The 19,625-nt window shown below is 36.5% G+C and overlaps 1 protein-coding gene across 3 annotated transcripts in view; it reads left to right on the top strand.

Moving 5' to 3' along the window:
* Window positions 1-19,625, top strand: part of TSG101 (tumor susceptibility 101) — a 21,007-nt gene extending 1,382 nt beyond the window's left edge. For 2 of the 3 annotated variants that reach the window (XM_080595205.1, XM_080595203.1), the window contains exons 2-10: window positions 2,514-2,598; window positions 4,759-4,824; window positions 5,378-5,541; window positions 6,906-7,032; window positions 9,151-9,217; window positions 11,113-11,207; window positions 16,383-16,585; window positions 18,039-18,278; window positions 19,298-19,625. In XM_080595205.1, the coding sequence (XP_080451331.1) occupies window positions 2,586-2,598; window positions 4,759-4,824; window positions 5,378-5,541; window positions 6,906-7,032; window positions 9,151-9,217; window positions 11,113-11,207; window positions 16,383-16,585; window positions 18,039-18,278; window positions 19,298-19,387 (1,065 nt within the window). In that variant the 5' untranslated portion in view covers window positions 2,514-2,585 and the 3' untranslated portion in view covers window positions 19,388-19,625. The remainder of the gene's footprint in view (window positions 1-2,513; window positions 2,599-4,758; window positions 4,825-5,377; window positions 5,542-6,905; window positions 7,033-9,150; window positions 9,218-11,112; window positions 11,208-16,382; window positions 16,586-18,038; window positions 18,279-19,297) is intronic. The other variant, XM_080595204.1, reaches the window with a different exon arrangement.

The following is a 19,625-nucleotide window of genomic DNA, read 5'->3' as shown; positions in this document are numbered from 1 at the left end:
TTGTCAGCTCGAAAATGAATGCTGAATGTTAACTCGGTGCCAGCAAGTGACGGTGTGTTTGTATTCACCTGTCTTCCATTAATGAGTGACTGACATGCCACGGGAGGTGGGGGGAAAGAATCAAAGCTGACCCCTTGTCCTCATCTCTTTTCCGTTCCACCCTGCCTCACCCCCATTTTATTGCCCCCAGTGCCATCTGACTTTCTGTAGGTAAGTTCAGTGAAAGGTGCAGTGAATTGAGCAGTTCATGAAAAGTGAAGTTACTGTTTCAGCACTTTTTTGTATTTTTCAATAATAGTTCCACTTTCTGTTCTATAGAGGAAATCTAAGGAGTAGGCGTAGCTGTGTGTGAGATACCAAAACACTAAGCCCCGGCTTGGGAGAACACAAACACATAGTTTAATTTTAGGTATTGACCTGCTGCCTGATCCTGGCAAGCTTCATCTCTTTGCGGCCTGTTACCTGATATGTTGAATGAGGAAGATGCATTTGCCATCTGATACTTGAGGAGGAAAAAAAAAACAACTTAAAAATCAAGGGTTTAGAATAATCAATTTTAGTTAGCTTTATAGAGATCGCTAGGATCTTGCATTTTCCAGAGGGATTTTGGCATTTCTTGGAAATCCTCAGTTACTTCCTATATGAACATAGAAAAAGATTGTCTTGTAATATCAGTATTACTATGTCTGCTAAGCAAGCAGGCACTGTTTTTGTCTGTTTTTTGATTAAACTGACCTGAGACCCTTGTGCTACAAGCAGATTTAAATCCTTATTCCAAATCCTTATGTTTGGTAGGAGCTTCTGTTAGTGAAAGCCTGTTTTGGTTTTGTTCTTTTTGTTCTTCTGATTGTGCCAATCTTCTTGAGCCTACATCCTGTACTGTAAGGTGTGTTCCTATAAACGATCCCCTCTTTTTTTTACATGGCTGGAGAAGTGCTCTCACTCCTGTTGTAGAACCACATCTGGTGATGGGGGCACTCACTGCCCTTCTTCAGCCTGGCCGCACTCTGCCCTTGTTTGAAAGTTGCTCTTGTGGGTAATGGGATCGTTTATATGACAGATTTCTGCTTTCATGTTAAAATTTGAGGTACTCTTGACTTGCTTTCTGAGTTACTAAGCTTGGACTGGTGGAAGGCCTCAAAATTGTCCTGTGTAAATAGATATTAGATATTTTATCACATTCGTTAATGAGTAAAATCCTGGAGTTGCAGCTTTTGGTAGACTAAGGTGTTAGGGGAAGTGACGGGGCATGCTCAGCCCAACTCCTCAAGGAATAGTTGTGATGCCCAGTGGTAGTAGCATCTATGTCAGTCTCTGTAGATATTAGAAAAAAGTGTTAGTTTCCAAGTTTCACAACTCAGGGGTGTTTGTCAGAGCAAAGGTGACCCTTAGCCATGGCACCAGGCTTTGCTCTTGGATAACGTTGGAATTCACTTGTTGCCAGCGTCTGTGTGTGTTGGGTTCCAGTCTGCATTGTGGAGAGTCATGGAGGAATGAAGGGACGCTGTCTGTGGTCCCTGAGACACCTGAAGATTGCCTTTTTACAGAGCTGCACCACCCGGTGAAACCAGCTCTCTGCTGGTCAGGAGCATCTCCTCCGTTGTCTGGGGGTTCTTGTTCTGAGACTTGAGTTCTGTGCTGAGACTCGCTCCCTGCTCCCAGGGAAAGCAAGGGGATGAAACTGGTGGTGTTATCAATAATATGGTGCCTTGAAATGTCTGCTTTCTAGTTTGTAATAATAATAGCAATTGTAATAATAATAGCAATTGATTAGTGCCGTGGTACCAGTGCTATGAAAGTCGTCTGTGAAGTTCAGATTGTACATAGCTGTGCATCAGGAATGTTTAAAATGTCACATTATTGGTTCAGAGATGCAGGTGGGTTTTTTTTGTTGTTGTTGTTTTTTAGATCCACAAATACTCTCATGGCCAAGGGTATTCTTTTGTTTCTCATAGTTATCCTTTGTTTTCTTCATATTTGTATTACAAATTGTATTAAAAACTTTAAAACTGCGCAAAATTCTTTAGAGCGTTTCTACTTTGTGGTTATTGTGTGTGTCCAGAAGAGGATTCAATAATTTTCCTTGCTTTTCTAAATGAAGTAGATTTAGTTTTTTTGATAACGGCATGTGGGTAATTTTAATTTCAAACAGAAGATATCAAGTGTTTGTCAGTTGGAAAGGTATATGGCAGTTTGTTTTGCAGAACTTCTGGTAAATACCATGTCTCAGTATTTGGCTTAGCTTAAAATATTGCATTGGTTATGGTAGAACATCAATGAAAATGTGATAGCTTTCCCAAAACTACTTGATCTGTAGACTGTTATTTAAGAATAAAAGCATCCTAACATGTTGTTAAAATTGGGTAAATTATATAGGAAGTGGAGTGCAGAAGAGTCTGTATATTATCAGTGTAAACTCTCATAAACGCAGGTTATTTTGTGAAACAAAACCAAATTAAATTACAGTGAAGCTTTAGGCTCTAAAAATATTCTTTCTGTTTGTTTTGTATAAGTATAAGTACAGAGACCTCACCGTGCAGGAGACGACCAGCGTTATTACTCAGTACAAGGACCTCAAACCTGTTATGGATTCATATGGTAAGTCTGCGTGACAAAGTTTTTGTTGAATTGTTGTTGTTTTACATATATTTGGTAGCTTTTGTGGGAATTAAGGAGATTAAAGCTAGAATATAGAATTTTAAGATAATCTTTCTGATCTTTGACATCAACACTGGAAACAGACGGTAATACAGAAAAGTTAGCTAATGTGCCAAGGAGTGTTGCATTTTGCCACAGTTAAAATTTATTTGATCGCTCGGAGGTTGGTACTCTGGAAATTGCTGGTATCTTATGAATTGTGGGGGTTTTACCCTGCTGAGCAGCTAACTCCACCCCAGCTGCTTTCTCACTTGCCCTCCTCAAAAGAAGAGGGTTCAGCTGCTCAGCAGGTGAACCCACCACACAAATTCAGCTTTGCTGTGATACAAAGACATTTTTGGAGTTCTGTCTATTTAGAAAGTACAGTAAGTTAATGTACAAGTACTTCATTAAAAATGAATATTTGTGGCAGTGCTTTAAAGTATGAGGAAAGCAGTCATGCATATAGAAAACTGGTATGAGGGGTTTTGTAATGTAAATTAACAATGACTTAATCACTGTTAGCTTTTTTTTAAAGGCTTTGTGTAAATTTCAGTATGTTAAAATGCAATTTAGGGTCAGTTTCAGAGGGTTGAGGGTGTGATTTCTCAAAATACAGTGAGCCAGTGTAGCTGCTGATCACCTTCTGTTATTGTGGGTGGTGAGGCCCTGGCACAGGCTGCTGGGGGAAGCTGTGGACACCCCATCCCTGGAGGTGTTCAAGGCCAGGCTGGATGGGGCTCTGGGCAGCCTGGGCTGGTGGGAGGTGTCTCTGCCCGTGGCAGAGGGTTGGAATTAGATGACCTTTAAGGTCCCTTCCAACCCAAACCATTCTGTGATTATCTCTGTCACCTGTAGGATTCCTCTGTGAGACAGTTCATATTAATAAAATATGATAAAAAAAAATCATAGTACTTTGCTTTCTAGATTACAGTCTGGATTGACAAGAATTGAGGAGGGATGTAGGCAGGTAGAAGATAAACGAGTTTTAACTTGAAGTGCTCCAAGCCAGCAGCTGTCATGGAAGTAAAAAATATATATTTTTATATTAATAATAATATAACAGTAATAATAAATTGTGCAGTGGCCAGAGAATCAAAAGCAATCGTGAAAAGTCTGTGGTTGGAATCCCCTAAGCAAGTTTGCAATTACAATGGAGTGATCAGAATTCCAAATAGCACTGAGCTGTAGCATGAAGCTTGTTTGTTACCTCTCTCTTCCTAAGCTTCCTTGGAAGGTTGAGCACAGAACTACTTACAGATGGCTGGTACTGTTTGGAGCTGTGAAATGAGAGATGAGAAAATGGTTACGTTGCTGTTGAGATAATTTTCAAGTTTGTAGTAATAAAGTAGTATATACCCCCCATGTAAGTCCTGACGTGTTCTGTCTACCTTTGTAGAACGTTAGCAAAATAATTGTATATGGTCAGCTACATTTGAAGTATGACTAGAAGCTTTCAGAAGAGATTAAGAAAATAAGTTTTATTACCAAAAGTTGATTTATTAAGCCAAGAGTAATCCATTGTTTTGAAACCTGGACACAGTGACTCAAAACTGAGGTCAGGGTTCCTGTGCTTTTTGTGAACAAAGACCAAGATGTGGCTGCAAGTCAAGTGTTACTCTTTTCTTCCTCTTCAGTGTACTATTTGGTTAAATTGCCTTTAATGGTGATGTAACAAATGTAATGCCTGTGGCCAAGTAGTTCTTGGTAGTCTTGCTGACATGCTTGTTTGGAGAAAGCATAAGGAATTCTCTGTAATCCTCAGATAAAAGTTGTTACTTATAAATGGAATTGAAATTATCCTTGTAGCAGTTCTTATGATGAGCAATTTGTATGGTTCCTACATGTTCTACTTGGACTCTCAGGAGACAGTTTTATTCGCGGTGAAGGTAGCTTGACAGCAGTCAGTCAGTGTTTTCGCAGAAATACATTATTCGTAAGAGGTTACCTCACTGTAGACAACCATTTACTAGTCTGTAGATATGGAAGAGCAGAACTTTTCAATGTACTTACTTACAGGTAACGTCTGCATTTACACTAGCAAATAGATAGGATATAACCTGAACAGAGATCAACACAACAAATGGGTTTCCTTTAAAAACACCGTTTGTTCCCTTTCAGTTTTTAACGACGGCTCATCTAGAGAGCTGATGAGCCTGAGTGGAACCATTCCGGTGTCTTACAGAGGTATGCTATTATTATTATCAATAATAATCATCAATATTGCCACCCTTATATTCCCAAATCACATTTAAAACTGTTCAGATTTTAGTGGTTCAACTTCAGTACTTCCATGATCGTTATTTTTGTGAAATCCTTTACTTAACCACAGCATATTTGCCCTAGCTTTGCTGTGGAATAAAATTTTAGTGTGCATCGTTTCTTCATGCCTGTACAGCTCTGTAACTTGTGTTTATCTTTCAGTACTGCGTGTGTTTCAACTTCTCTAATTGAATGTTGCAAACCACTTATTGCTGCAGCTAAGGATAATTCAGATTAGAATCTTGTAATGTTACATTGCGGAATAAATGAGATAATGTATTAGTGGTAAACAGTAATTGTAAATGAAAGTTAAATTATTCTGAGTTCATCACCATATCAGGAACTCTTCGTTTGAGTGTTATCAGTAGATACTGGCTTTGACTTGTGTCAGTGCAGTTGAATTTACTGGTGGTACAAGTTTTAAAAATCTGAATGCAAAAGAACAGGACTTCTAAAATCTTTCAAAACCTCTTTTTAGGTAACACATACAATATCCCAATTTGCTTGTGGCTGCTGGACACCTACCCTTTCAACCCCCCAATCTGTTTTGTTAAACCCACTAGCTCAATGACAATAAAGACAGGGAAGCATGTTGATGCGAATGGAAAGATATACCTTCCTTACCTGCATGAGTGGAAATACGTAAGTATAAGGAACTTGAAATTGTTAAATTACTCCTCTGAATTTCTTTAGATATTTGTACCATTTATAACAAAAAGCATAGTCCTATTTACTTGGCATCTTAAACCATTTTTTTAAAGAAAGGAACTGCTTATTGTTTTTAATGTCTTAAAGTTCCGAATGTTGTGTTCTCTGTTGCCTGGTTAATTGTGCCTTTAGTGGCAGCTTGTCTGATTGAACAGTGCAGCATGGGCTTCCTTGCCTGGCAGAACACTGATATGAAGATAAGAATATTTACTGTGAGATAAGAGTATTTACTCAAGGCGAATTGTAAATTCTGTGAAGCATCTCTTGGTTGACATTAATCCGTGATGAAAATGGTCTGCTGCCATGAGCATTTGGACTACTTGAGGCACACTTTACTGGAGCTCTGAGTATATGTATTTGCTTTACTAATAAAGAAAGGCATTGAGCAGTACAGGTTTCAGAGAAGTTTTGACCAAAGCATGGATATTTAAAGAAAATAAAATATGCTGACAAGGTCAGAAGAACTTGACAAGATGCACAGTTCTATCAAAAGTGATTAGCAGCAATAAATTTAATAAGCATGGGTGGTAGTTCAGCACTTGTGTGGTAATAGTGGAAAGATCAGCACATAGGTCTTGCACAAGCGGGAGGATCATCTAAGATGCAGATAATACGGAATTGATTTTACTTGAGAGATTGGTAAGAATAAAATAAATTTGGTTTTTGGATTACTGAGTGGATTGCAGAGATAAGAAAATCAAGAAATAGGGTCCTTAATCTAGTACTGCATTCATGAAGCTTGCCTTTCATTTGGAGAAATGAAATCATACCTATAAAAAAGTAGTTACAAACTGTGAGAAAACCAGTGTAGTTATACTTAAAGGAGGTTTACATGCAACTCCTTAAATGGGCTAGATTAATTTCTGTTTAGCCATTCTGAGCCGGAACAAAAGCTGTGTTGTATTATCTTGGAATGTCCCAAAACTTACTGATCTGTGCTTTTTTTGTGTGGAAGAGATTATTTAAGTTTCAGGAAATTATTATAATCCATCATCGTGCAGTCATTTATTGCCCTGTAGTTGATACGGCACTACGTGCTAACCAGGTTATTCTGGAGCTAAATACTCAGAATCGTGTATTCCTCTGTGCTGTTTTGAATACCAGTTAGCTAGGTTGCAATCTGTAAAGGAATCCATAAAGAAAGTTAAATATACATGTGTGGGTGTTTGTGTATATGCATACAAACAAATGAAAGGATGGCTTTTCAGAGCTGATAGAATGGTATCATGTTGTTGTTAGAGTCAGGTAAACTAACTGCCAGCATAAATCAACAACTTCTGATTCGCTTATCCTCACAGCCTCAGTCAGACTTGCTGGAACTGATTCAAGTTATGATCGTGGTGTTTGGTGAGGAACCTCCAGTCTTTTCTCGGCCTACTGTTTCAGCGGGCTACCCACCATACCAGGCAACTGGCCCACCAACTAGTAAGTGGTTGTGGCTACCGATTTCCACAAATGCTCTCGTTAATATTCCAAAGTGTGGTGGTGTTCTGCATGGTTTGTTTAGAAATTATACTATGCTAAAGTGGCTTTCTGTACTGATGCGTAATGAATTCACTTGTGCTGTGCTAGACCTTTTTGATCTATTGGAAGAATGTATATGTTTGGGTTTTTTTTTTGGCTTTTGGAAGCAGGGGAAAAATCAAGGTTGTATTATGTGGGGGGAAGCAGAAAAAGGTAACAAAACAAACGAACAACACACACGCTTTCCCTCCCCCCAAATCAAAACAACTGCTAATGTGTCAACATTCAGGGATATCTTTAAAAAGACATTATTGAGATAACTGTATCTTAATGTTTTTTGTATTTTGATAATACAAGTACATCTGTTAAGAGCTTCCTGAAACATTTCGTATGCCAGAATCCTACTGCTTGTGTTGCCCATGTGCACAATCATATTTGTTTGTCTTTTTAATAATTTCTGGCTGAAATTAAAACAAAAACCTGCCTCATGATTTTTCAGGCTTCTCTGTTGATTTGGTACTCTGATTTAGGGCACATTTTATTGCAAAAACTGTCAAAAATATTTAAAATATTTTAATATTTTAAGTTTATAAATTTTTGGAAGCAACTTAATTTAAAGACTGAGGATGGGCGAGGGGGAGAAAAGTGGGAAACAGAAAAGAGAAGACTGAATTGGATGGGAAGAAAACAGTAGAGTAGAGCTACCCATGAAAGACTGGGGGGGGGGGGGGGGGGGGGGCGGGAAGCAGATAAGCTGCAGTGTATTTAATGGTATTGTAACAGTTCTACTTAATTCATTGGTAGGCTGATTTTAGTTGGGGTTATATTTTTGCAGTTTTTAACGCTGTGTGTAGTTTTGAATGAAATAAGTCTTTTATGAGATCATAGTTGCATCTAAAAAAAAATTAGTCACTTCACAGAGAAAATTTTATATTAAGGTCTTAGTCTCTTAACACATGAGAAGAGGGGTAGCAGACATAAATGGGACCATTAGAGATAGTTGGCTATAGGTAAGTGTTTGGGGCTTTTTAGCTTGTCCAGTGCTAACTTTCCTAACCATGAGAGCACTAGGTAACTCAACAAACAAGCTGTTGTGATTTTCCAGGAACAGCAGGTGTCAGCACAGTGTAGTTTTAGTGGAGACTGTGACCTGTATTGTGCTTTCAGGGAGGATCAACTGAAACATCACGCTGTTTTGTTCCTTTGTAGTCACTTGTGGCTAGTATAGTTGAAGTAATTTTAATGGAAATGTTTCAGGATTTTCACATTATTAATAGCTGCTTAGATTTATTACAGTATTACTAGAGTAGTTGTTTTTTCATTTTAAAGGCAATTGGTCTCATTTTTAAGTTCTAGATAATGCTGTTTAAGAAATAAAGCACTTTAATTAAAAAAGTTAAAATTTAAAAATCCTGAATCATTTGAAAGTGCTTAAGGATGCAGGTAGCTAGATAGGCTTAAAAAAAAAAAAAAAGTAAAATGGTAATATTCCTAAAATTACTATAAATATGTAATAAATTCTAATCATAATTTTTGTAATAGAATCAGATTTCTAAGAAGAAACTTGAAATTGCTGAGGCTGTGTTAAAGCCTTAGACATTTATATTTGCTGATAAAAGTTTTTTAGAAGTATAACTTCTAAATGGCAGAAATTGCTAAACAGCATGATTGGATTGTTAAACAGCTAATCAACTGTTAAGCCTAAATACTGTGAAGGTACTTAAGTTATACGCTCATAATTTAGTGAGTAGAGAACAATGACTCATTAGAAAGGTTATTTTCTTTTTGTCATCTATAATATAAAATATGAAGACAAAATTCATCAGGTCTGTCATCTCTAACACACCCATTTTTTGAGTTCTCGTGCTGCAGAGACTTTCTTATGCATTCATGGTTTACTTAGTACAATTGCTCACTGCGTTTTTAATTTGATATACTTTTTTATCCATGCATTGGTGAATTTATATTTAAAGTAATTAAGAAAATAAATATGCAGTGAAAGATGTTCTAACTAGCAGTTCTAAGGAAAGTGTGATGTTCTTTTCCTCCAAAAATACGTGAAATCGTTATTTTGTTTAGCTTCCTATGTGCCAGGCATGCCAGGTGGGATAACTCCCTATCCACCGGGAAGCACTGCAAACCCAAGGTAAGAACTATTTTAACCACTTTGCATCATCATTTACATAAGATGGTTTCACTGAATAGAATCTGGTCTCATTTCTATTCTGTTTCTTACGGTGGATTTGGATCTCGTTATTTATCTCCTAGTTGTCATGTCTGCTATGTGTGCTCATGAGTGAGGACAGAACTCTTGTCAATAGCCAAAAGAAAGTTTGAGACAGGTGTAGTTTTCTTACTGTTGTTTAAACTGTAATGTAGTTAGGTGACAGTTATGTTTTCAAAATGATTACCTAACTCCACGTTCTCTTGTTTCACTTGTATAATGAATTTGGTTTTATAAGGTTATGCTTGATTGCTGTATAAAGGCACGTACTCTCAACTGGGCAATTCAAGTGATTGAACAAAACAATTGCTGGATTAATGTGAACCTTCATGTGTTTTCTTCCTCCCTATGCCCGATCTTGTTTCATAGGCATTAAAAACTGACAGTGAGTCACAACAGAGTACCTCCTGGTAATAGTTTAAAGAGTTGTTTGGAATGAACTTGTAGTCTTCCACAATATTCTTTGGCAGTTAGAAAAGGAGCAGTTTGTACTTCAGCTTTGGCTCTGCTCTCACCATTAGTGTTCTATTTTATAGCAAAACCTGTTTATCACAGCGTTACAATCTCCATTCAGAAAGCTCTGCTAACCCAGTTTTCTCTGGGCATCGTGTTTTCACATGTAGATATGACTCTGCGTGTCAGAGTCATACAGCAGAGAACTGTTGTTGAAGAAACTAATGACTGTCTTTTAGAAAATGAAGAATATTTAACTTAGAATTTCACTTCGATGATCTTAGAACTTTTCAGCAAGTACATATTGCTTTCAAGTGTACTTTTATAGATTTTTAGAAGATGAGAAATTCTTAGCAGCAGGAAGTTAACCTTACCCCCAAAAGGTTAAAATTGCAAAGACCAAGAGGCACTTCAGAATGTAATTACCATCTTTGTGAAGATTTCATTTAAGTAGTTGTAGGTAGCTAATACTCTAGAAAAATACCTAAATCTTAAGTAACTAACAAAACTAATTCAGAGCACTCTAAGAGAACTTGAAGGGCACAAAATGATTTTAAAAGCCTTCTATTAATACGAAATAAAACGTTTGCTTTAAGTATGTTATGTAAAAAAGTGAAAATGAATAAACCTTTTCCAGAATGATTACAGTTCTTTCTTAGCAAGTAGCAAGACGTTGATTGCTTTCTACCTAAAGTTTTTCATACTGTTTTTCTTTTTATTATTAACATCCTTATGTCCTGATTCTGTTAAGAGCATATGAGGAGTTGCTATAGTATATAACATTTAGATTTAAGAGAAAAAAAAAAAAGTAAGCATCGGGGTGTATGTTTTAAGGAGCGAAAAACAGGAATTTTGATAAGTTCTTAGGGCAATTTTTTGCCTCCTAAATAGACCTATTTAAAGTGTTCTTAATGTATTTTGCGTAGCGTTTTTGCATTTACATGAAACAGTTCAGTAGTCTTCCTGTTAATATTCTTATAATATTAAAGATTATTAGAATTGATTTTTTTTGTCAGTTTGGAGCTAGAATTATTAGCTTTGGATAGTTTAGGGTTTTAGAAAGGAAAGTTAGATATTAAAAGGCAAAAATGAGTGATTAAAGAGAAATTGGTATGATCCAAATGCCTGACCAGGAAATAACTAGGTAGGGCTTCAGATAAAATGGTATCATCTTAAATTATATGAGAAAGACAAGTTGTGAAAGATGTTAATGGGAACAGGAAAAGAGAGAAAGTATAACGTGGCCTGCAGTTTAAGCATTTTATTATGTCAATAAGTATTTAATATGGAGACATAAAGGCGATATGCTAACATTATTTGACTATTTGTAAAATATCACCTATGTATTTCTTTCTTTGTCAAAGCAGCTACCCAAACTACCCTTATCCAGGTGGTGTTCCGTTTCCAGCAACCACTAGTGTTCAGTACTACCCTTCTCAGCCTCCTGTGACTACTGTTGGTGAGTAGCTTTGAAAGTATCTCTTTGAATTGAAGCTTCCCACTGAAATTGATATACAAAGAGAGACAATGGGAAAAGGAATTTATTGTTCTTAACGTGACCTTCTAAAATACTGATCTTGAACGGAGGGAAAAAAAAAATGTTACTTGAAGAAAGAATATTACACATTTTGCATCCTTTGCCTTTCACTGTATTCACTCAGTTTGTTAAATTCCTGGCTGTATACAATACATTGTGTCTGCTCTCTGAATATGTTGAAAAAACAGTACATGTAACCACCTTAAGATGTTTTTCTTCCCCTTCACCCATTAACCGCAGGTGTCTTTTGATTGTATTGCTCTTTGTTCATGGTCTTGGCTTTTAAAAATGCTTTTGTCCTCACTTAATCATCTACTAGTCTCAGTTTATATATATACTTATACTTTTACTGCAAAAGTCCTAAAGCAGAGGTTTTCAATGAATTTGGAATAAACTTGTTTTTTATTGCATCTTTCTTCTTCTGCCTCTTTGCTTCGTGACATTATCTACTTCTTAGTATATAATATTCTTTCTTCCCTTCAGCAGCAAGACCTAGGATATTAACTCGTATCTTTTCCCATTTTGCTGCTTGATTGCCCTGTGTTGGCAAAAAATAAACCAGCTTGGCTTCTGTTCTGTCCTTCATTTTTAATGTGAGTACGTGTAATGGATTGGGAACCAGTGATAAATATCTAATTAAGTAGGAAGGTGGTGCAGTGACTTTGCAATTGGGTAGTCCTTTTGGAGCAGTTACATGATAAGGATACAGACACTTCTGTCACCTTGGTCAGAATATCAGTCATTTGTAATCTCTTGCGCTGCAATTAAAAAGCACATCCACAGGTTCTTAATGTAATGTGTAAGCTCACAAATATTTATACATATTCATCACTCCAGAACCATGTGTATTTTGAGGCTTTTTGCCTTGTTTTGGGAACAAGGCAAGCTCACAGATTGGCAAAGGAAGATGGTTGCTTCAACTTACTCTTAAAAAAAAAAAGTGAGTTCTGTTGTTCTACAACTAAGAAACAAGAAGTCATATTTTGCATTTTTTGAGCCTCATCCCATCCTTCATGTCCAAGTTATTTCAGCTTTCTGAATTACAGAAGTGTTCTCCGTTGGCTGTTTAGTGGTCATTTCCACTCTGAGGTGATGTGTGGCTACTGTACACTCTACAAGAAATCTGCTGTCCCAGCCAAGGCGCATTCAGTGTTGGGGGGGTTGCTGGCTCTTTGAGGGTTGGTAGTCCCCACTGGCTCTCATTGTCAGACATGCAGTAGGCTGTTAGGAACTTTTCTAGGGAACATCAGCTTTCTGCAGCGTCTCTCAAAGCAGATTCAGTTTTGATTTTATGTGGTAGAGTTAATTTAAAATACAGATGTCATATTTAACTACTTTTCTTCCTTTTCATTCCCAGTGAAGATGAACAGGTGGAGTATCTGCCAAGTATTATAGCAGACTTTTCACAGGTCCTGAGTTAGGTTATCTGGTATCATGTTGTAGTGCTGGATTTTACAGTGGCAATTTAACATTAGACAGCTTCCTTTGATGCAGCTAGGTAAAAGTCATGCACCTGCTGTGTATGGTTTATCTCATGCAACATGAAATGCAAAGATGTCCCTTTAATCGTCCAGTGTATTTACAGTAAACTTCTTTTACTTTAAACTGCAAACGTTTATTTCCTATTCAGATTTTTTTCTGCTGTTGTTGGACTATGGTTTATCATACTAGCTTATTGGGAACATAGCAGGAGCTAAAATTTGAGAATTTTGTTTGTATGGTGGCAGGGTGTTTCCTTTAGTGAGCTTAGTTTGGATTGAATGAAAATACAGAGTAGCTTAATTTTTTTTAATAATAGCCAGTTTTTCAAGTAGTCCTTCAGTTGTTTTTTTTTTTTCTTTCTGTTCCATCATCTGCCATTAATTACCTGATGCAGTTCGTAGTGCTTCTCTAAGGTCATGTCTGAAACCAGACTCTGCCTGGTAAAGGTTAAGGGTTTCAGTGCTCTCTGGATTTACAGGCTTTGTGCCATAAAATCTCCCCCAAGCTGGGCTAATTATGGAAGTGACAGAAAATGCTACGGGTTCATGCTCTTTAGGAAGACATATAGAATCTAACTGATGGTCCCTCATATGTGCAAAGACCTTTTTCTTACCTGTTGACACTTGTATGAGAACTTTCATTGTTAGGTGTATTGTGACTTTTTTTTCCTGTCCTGCTTTACTGTTAAAGCAAACCTTTTAAAAATAACCCAGAGTGAGAGATACCAGAAAAAAAGTAGAATTGATTGCTAAGTCTGGCGTGTTAGAGGTTAATAATACTGTCTAAAGTGAACTTTATTATTTTAAAATTACGCAAATTCTGTTGCAATTTTTATGTAAGAAACACATCAGTAATTGTTCTGCTTGTTCCGCTTAGCAGGGGAGGTCCAAAAAATTCTTTGGATGTTTTAAGGATTCTCTGAGGTGTGTGGGGTCTTGTCAACTACATTTTGCTAGTATAGCAATACCAACAGGTACTCGAAATACAATTTGGTTTTGTTTGGTTTTGAAAACAGTTATGCTCAGACCCTAACAGAAAAGTGTTATTTTTTTGATTCAGATGTTTTTTTTTGTCTTAAGGCAGAACTGAAATTTTTAGACAGCATGTTCCAGATTGTTGCTGGTTATCAGGAAGATATGTACCCTAATCAAAGATACTCTACTGATGGAATTTCACTGAAACAGACCACCTTTTTCCTTATATTATTGTAATCTTATTTGGGGTTAGGGTAATAGTCCAGTTTTTCAGTACTACTAACAGCATACTCAAATGTGTTTATCACTGTTTATCTTAGTGTACTTAACTGGAAAAATACTAATCTTGGAACTACTGTGTTTAAATGGCAAAATTAATGTACAGTTAGAGTTGCTTGCTTGCTTTTGCTTCTTCTGAGGTCTTGTGGTTATTAAGAAAGATGTAGAGATTGGTTGGATTTCAGCTGATTTGAGACATTTTCTGAACATTTGGGAAAAAAGAACAAGAGATGTTAATGCTTTTGTCTTTAGCAATGTAAGATAGATGAGATCCTTGATGAGTATTTTTTCAGTTGTGTTATCTAGAGAACTGAGAAGTATGATGTATGTAATGATGTAACAACTTCAGGGTTTTAATGGCTACATATCTGGATAAAAAGATATTTTTGGTACAATTTATTTCTGTGAATTTCCCTTCCAGTTACAGAACTTCAGATCTCTCTGCATTTCATCCATAGAAATTGGAGGATTTGGACACAAAAAATTGCAATAATTCTTGCTTGCTTTATTAGTAGTTATGGTTAACTGAAACTTGACCTTAAAAGGTGTAAGGCACAAGCATGGGAAAACTGCCTCTGCATTTTTTTCTAATAGAGGAATGGTTGAAGTGGTTTCTGAGGAATACTGGTAGAATCCAGCAACGAGTAGCCAATTCACACTCCCTAGAGCAATCTAAGTTTTCACGATCTGCAGACAAGCAAAACTTTCTGAGGTCAATATTGAGAGTCCACCTTTTTTATTTTAAAAGGTGGAAGTCGCACAGACTCTTGAAATAAGGTAGTCTCATAGAAAGGCTGACTTGCAAAAGCAATAGGTAATATTTAGGCTTAAATGTGAAAGCCTCTAACGTTTTAGAGGGTGAGGGACTAGTGAAATGTGTTAAATTTACTATTATTTATGGATGGAACTGTGATTTAATGAATTGAAATTACAAGTTGTACTTAGCAATCATCTACATAGTAACCTCAGTTACATAGCAGTGTCAGCTGCTGTTTTAACTAACACTGATCAATTTAGAAACTAGTTATATAATACAAGAACAATAGCAGCTACTGATCTGTTTCACTACTACTAAAATAACTCTTTTTAAGTTTCTGGGCACCATGAACCAAGTGAAACTGATAAATTAGTATAACTGAGATCAAATTGTATTTCATCATGATTTTCATCATGTATTCATTATATCATGAAATACATGATATTCATTATGTATATGTACATATATGTATATATATCATGTATATACATGATATTCATCGTGTATTTCATCATGCTGTAGCTAAAATAGAGTAGAATATTTGCTCACCTCTGTTAGAATCGTAAAATGAATTTCACAGCACCTCTGTATGCTTGATTTAATGCTTTTTATGCAACTAACATAAAAGAAATGTTTTGTCCAGGGAGAATTTTTACAGGTTCTTCGTGGTTGCCTTTAGTAAACCTCTTCCTCCCTCTCCCATCATTACATTATCATCCTGCAGAAGTTATTTTTTAAAAAAAATGTAGGCCCAGTATAATACGGAACATCTTTCTAAAAGTCTGCCATCTACTTTTAGTCTGCTAAAACTTCTCTATAAATGATATGCTAATATAATTGATTTGCATTTCTGTTTTTAGTAAATATTGCTTGTTAAAGGAAGATTATCTTAATAAACCAACAGATGTCCTGTACGAATACTGATTGTTTTACTGTCTTCCCATGCCTGCCCTAGGCTGGCTGAAAGAGAAAGATAATTGTGAAACTAACTGTAAAGAGTAGAGCATGTTGTAGCTTTTGAATCAATGTCCAGTAACTTGTCAGCTAGGCCCTGTCAGAAGTAGAAAACAGCAGTAGTTAAAATATTTTTCATTGTCATTATTTCTGTTAGCATAGTGTCCATCTATTTTTCATGAATCTTTAAAATAAGTAATTGGTAAGCCTCCAAATAGAGCACCTCCAGGCAAATTTTCTGTCTTAGGCCAGCTGTTATATTATTTGTGATTGAACACATGTATCTGTTAATTCCTACAGAGTTCACTGGAAATTCAGTCATCTTTCAAAGACTTAGGCTAACAACATCTGTAGATTTTAGGGGAAAATGGCCAGCCTATTTTTAAATTAAAGCAATTCCTGTGGACGCAGGAATAGTAAAGTGAATAAATGGATTCATACTCTTAAATTTACTTGTTGTACACATTAATATTTCTTTTTATTGCTCTGTGGCCTCTTCACAGCTTCTGGAAACTGTTTTAGAAAATATTTCTCTTACTATTCTATATTGCAAAGTATACACAGCAAGATAGCCATTTTCTCCAAACTGGCTTTATATTGAAGCCAGTGCGGAAGAGAGTTAATTTTGTGCTTGTGAATTTCCTTGTGCAGGACCCAGTAGAGATGGAACTATCAGTGAAGATACTATTCGAGCTTCCCTTATTTCAGCAGTCAGTGATAAACTGAGATGGCGGATGAAAGAAGAAATGGATCGTGCACAAGCTGAACTCAATGCCTTGAAACGGACAGAAGAAGACCTGAAGAAAGGACACCAGAAACTGGAAGAGATGGTAACTCGCCTGGATCAAGAAGTGGTAAGCAGAGATGAAACACTGCTCTATATCCGATTATTTCTAGCAGGGAACAGAAGTACGTGACTAATTCGTATTTAGCACGAGAGAAATACCAAAACATCCACTGCACTGCTTTTCAAGTGTATATTGTCTTTCTAAATTGAGGTGCACGTATTCAGGAGAGATGAGTTGGAAATAGCAGTGATCCTAAAACACATTGTGCCATGTCTTAAAAATGCTGTTGTTCGATACTAGAGGAACAGTATTGATGTTTTTGCACATCCTCTCTGGAAAAGATGATGAATGTTGTGGTAGTGTTTAATCACTGTGTCGCTATTTCTGGCTGATAATGTACAACGGTAGCACTGGAGAACATTGCAGTGTCTTAGTGCAGAGATGCTGAGTTTAGTCACAGCTTCGTTGTGTAACTCCAGTTTTCCTTTCCAAACGAGAGTCTCTCCTACTCCTTATGCTCAGAACTTATTGCTAAGTTTTTTATTAAGGTCTGATTTCTGCTTACTGTATCTGCTGCTTGCATTCTTGTTTGGGAGTAAGATTTTGGGACTAATGATCAGTTTCTGAAACAATCAGCTCAGTGTTCATATACTGTTTAAAAAAAAGTGACTGTTAGAAGTTGTAAATAAGGAGCAGAGAACAGGGAATACCATTATGTCATTATATAAATCTGTGATGTGCCCACAGTGAATGCAGTGTGTAATTGTAGTCTTCGCTATCTTAGAAAGGAAGGACATAATAGAACTGCAGATGTGTGATAAAAAGGCAAGAAGGGTGATCCAAGGGTGATCACACGTGAGCAAGCTTGCATTGGAAAAAGACAGAGTGGGTCGGGGGAAAAGTGGAATCTGATAATGGTCTGTATGGCTTTGAGTAAAATGAGGAGAACAGATGTGTATAGTTTCTTCCAGTTGGTTAGCTGTGGGACATGGAAAATATCGGGAAGCAAATTCAAACGGAGGTGTTCACTATTTCTTTTACAGATAAATTATAGTTACCATTGGTGGTAAAGCCAGCATGTTTTGTTTGTTTCTTCTCAATACAGCTTAGAGTTTGTGTCATGCTCAGCAGACTTATCTAGGAACTTACTACAAAGGACACATTTCCAAAGAAAATAATTATTTTGGCTTTGCTTTTTCATTATTATTATATTTAACTGGTTTAAACCACTGATTTTCCTCATGTAGAACCTTCAAAACACTGAGGCTGTTACTGTGCCTTCTCTAAAATTAAAGTTGATAGTGGATTGACATGACAATCTAAAACAGCTTTTTAAATGATAGAATCTCGAATATATAGAGTGCTAGCCCTTTTTTTTGTAAAAATCATAGTAAAGGTGTATAGAGATGTAAAGAATCAACTGGCATTTCTAAAAATATTGACAGTTATCAAGATAGCTTGACAGAAGATGACATTCAGCCCTCTAGAGCTAAGAAATAAACTTCTTCAATGTTTTTAGGCTGAAGTTGACAAGAACATTGAACTTCTCAAGAAGAAGGATGAGGAGCTCAGTTCTGCCTTAGAGAAAATGGAAAATCAATCAGAAAATAATGATATAGATGAAGTTATCATTCCTACGGCACCTCTTTACAAGCAGATCCTGAACTTATATGCAGAGGAAAATGCAATTGAAGACACCATTTTTTATCTTGGGGAAGCACTGAGACGTGGCGTGATAGATCTAGATGTCTTTTTAAAGGTAGGCTTCTTGGGATGGTTTAAGACGTGTTTTAAATGTGTTTAAATCCCTTGAACTCTTGTGTTCAGCTTATTAATGATGTTTTCACTGAGTACAGAAGCACATATGGGTAGAAACAAAAGTTTTGAAAGAGGAATTTCAAAATTAACATGAAGGATCAATTTTAAAAGCATTATAGATATGAACTCATCATCAGAAAGGTACAATAGTTTCAACACAAGCTTTCCTTTGGATTTAGATTACTGATTTTGGAGAAACTAAGGGTGACTAGAGTACTCAGTCAGCTTTTCACTTGCAGTCTATGGATGCATCTGCTGAGGCAAACAGTGGAGTGTTAGACTGATAGAAATAAAAAGTGGAAGGAGACCTCGAGAAGCCAGCTAGTTGTGCACCTCTAGCAGAGACCTTCTTAGAGTATTTATTCCCTTTCTTTGCTGTGTGTGGTGGGTGGCACTTGAAATTAAAACAGAATTCTTACTTTGAATATATTAATAACACTTTTTTGGAGAATGGAACTTCCCAACATGGTTGTCTGAATTGGATCTGAAAAGTTAGTGTGCAAAAGTGTCACCCAGTGACCCCAAGACAATGTTACGAGGCTTACCAGTCTTGTCTCTTTCTAACGGGTAGGTTTCCCCAAGTCACCACATCAGCTTGGCTTTTAACATTCAGCAGACAATGCACCAGGTAGAAACATACTATTTCCTTCTTAGGTAGCTTGCTAGTTTAAAAAAAAAAAAGTCTTCTCCCCCATGGGAAGTACACGTTGCATCTCCTATATGATAAGAACTTGTGTAGAACTAATTATTAAATCACAAAAATATACTATAGTGATTGCATTTGGTAGCCATTTACAATTATAAGCCAAGAAAATACCATTTGGAGAATTAATGTTTCCAAAAATAAACATCCCGTTTGGGTCATGGACTATGTCATGTTTTCAAAATTTGGATTGCTGTAGAATTAAGATGTTTATCAGAACTTTCCCAATAGCCAGCTGTTTTTATTCTTTTTTTCAGCATGTACGTCTTCTGTCTCGCAAGCAGTTCCAGCTGAGAGCATTAATGCAGAAAGCAAGGAAGACTGCTGGACTCAGTGATCTCTACTAAATTCTCAGACTTTAACTGGGAAGTTAGATTTACTTATGAAGCAGCCATCCTGTTGATTTTTCTCTTAATCGGTAGATGCCCAGAATAAGTTATTACATCATTCAAGTGTAAGATATTTTGAATCAATAATATATTTTCCTTTTGGTAAAGACTAGCTTTTATTAATGCACTTTCTATTTCCTGTAATCTTTGTGCTGGTGGACTTAGGCTAAATAAAACTTGTTGCATATTTCCTCTA

This window comes from Anser brachyrhynchus, assembly GCF_964034855.1.
Source record: "Anser brachyrhynchus genome assembly, chromosome: 5".
In the NCBI taxonomy this organism is placed as follows: Eukaryota; Metazoa; Chordata; class Aves; order Anseriformes; family Anatidae; genus Anser; species Anser brachyrhynchus.
Note: the sequence above shows the minus strand (reverse complement) of the source record. Positions and strands in the feature narration are given on the sequence as shown.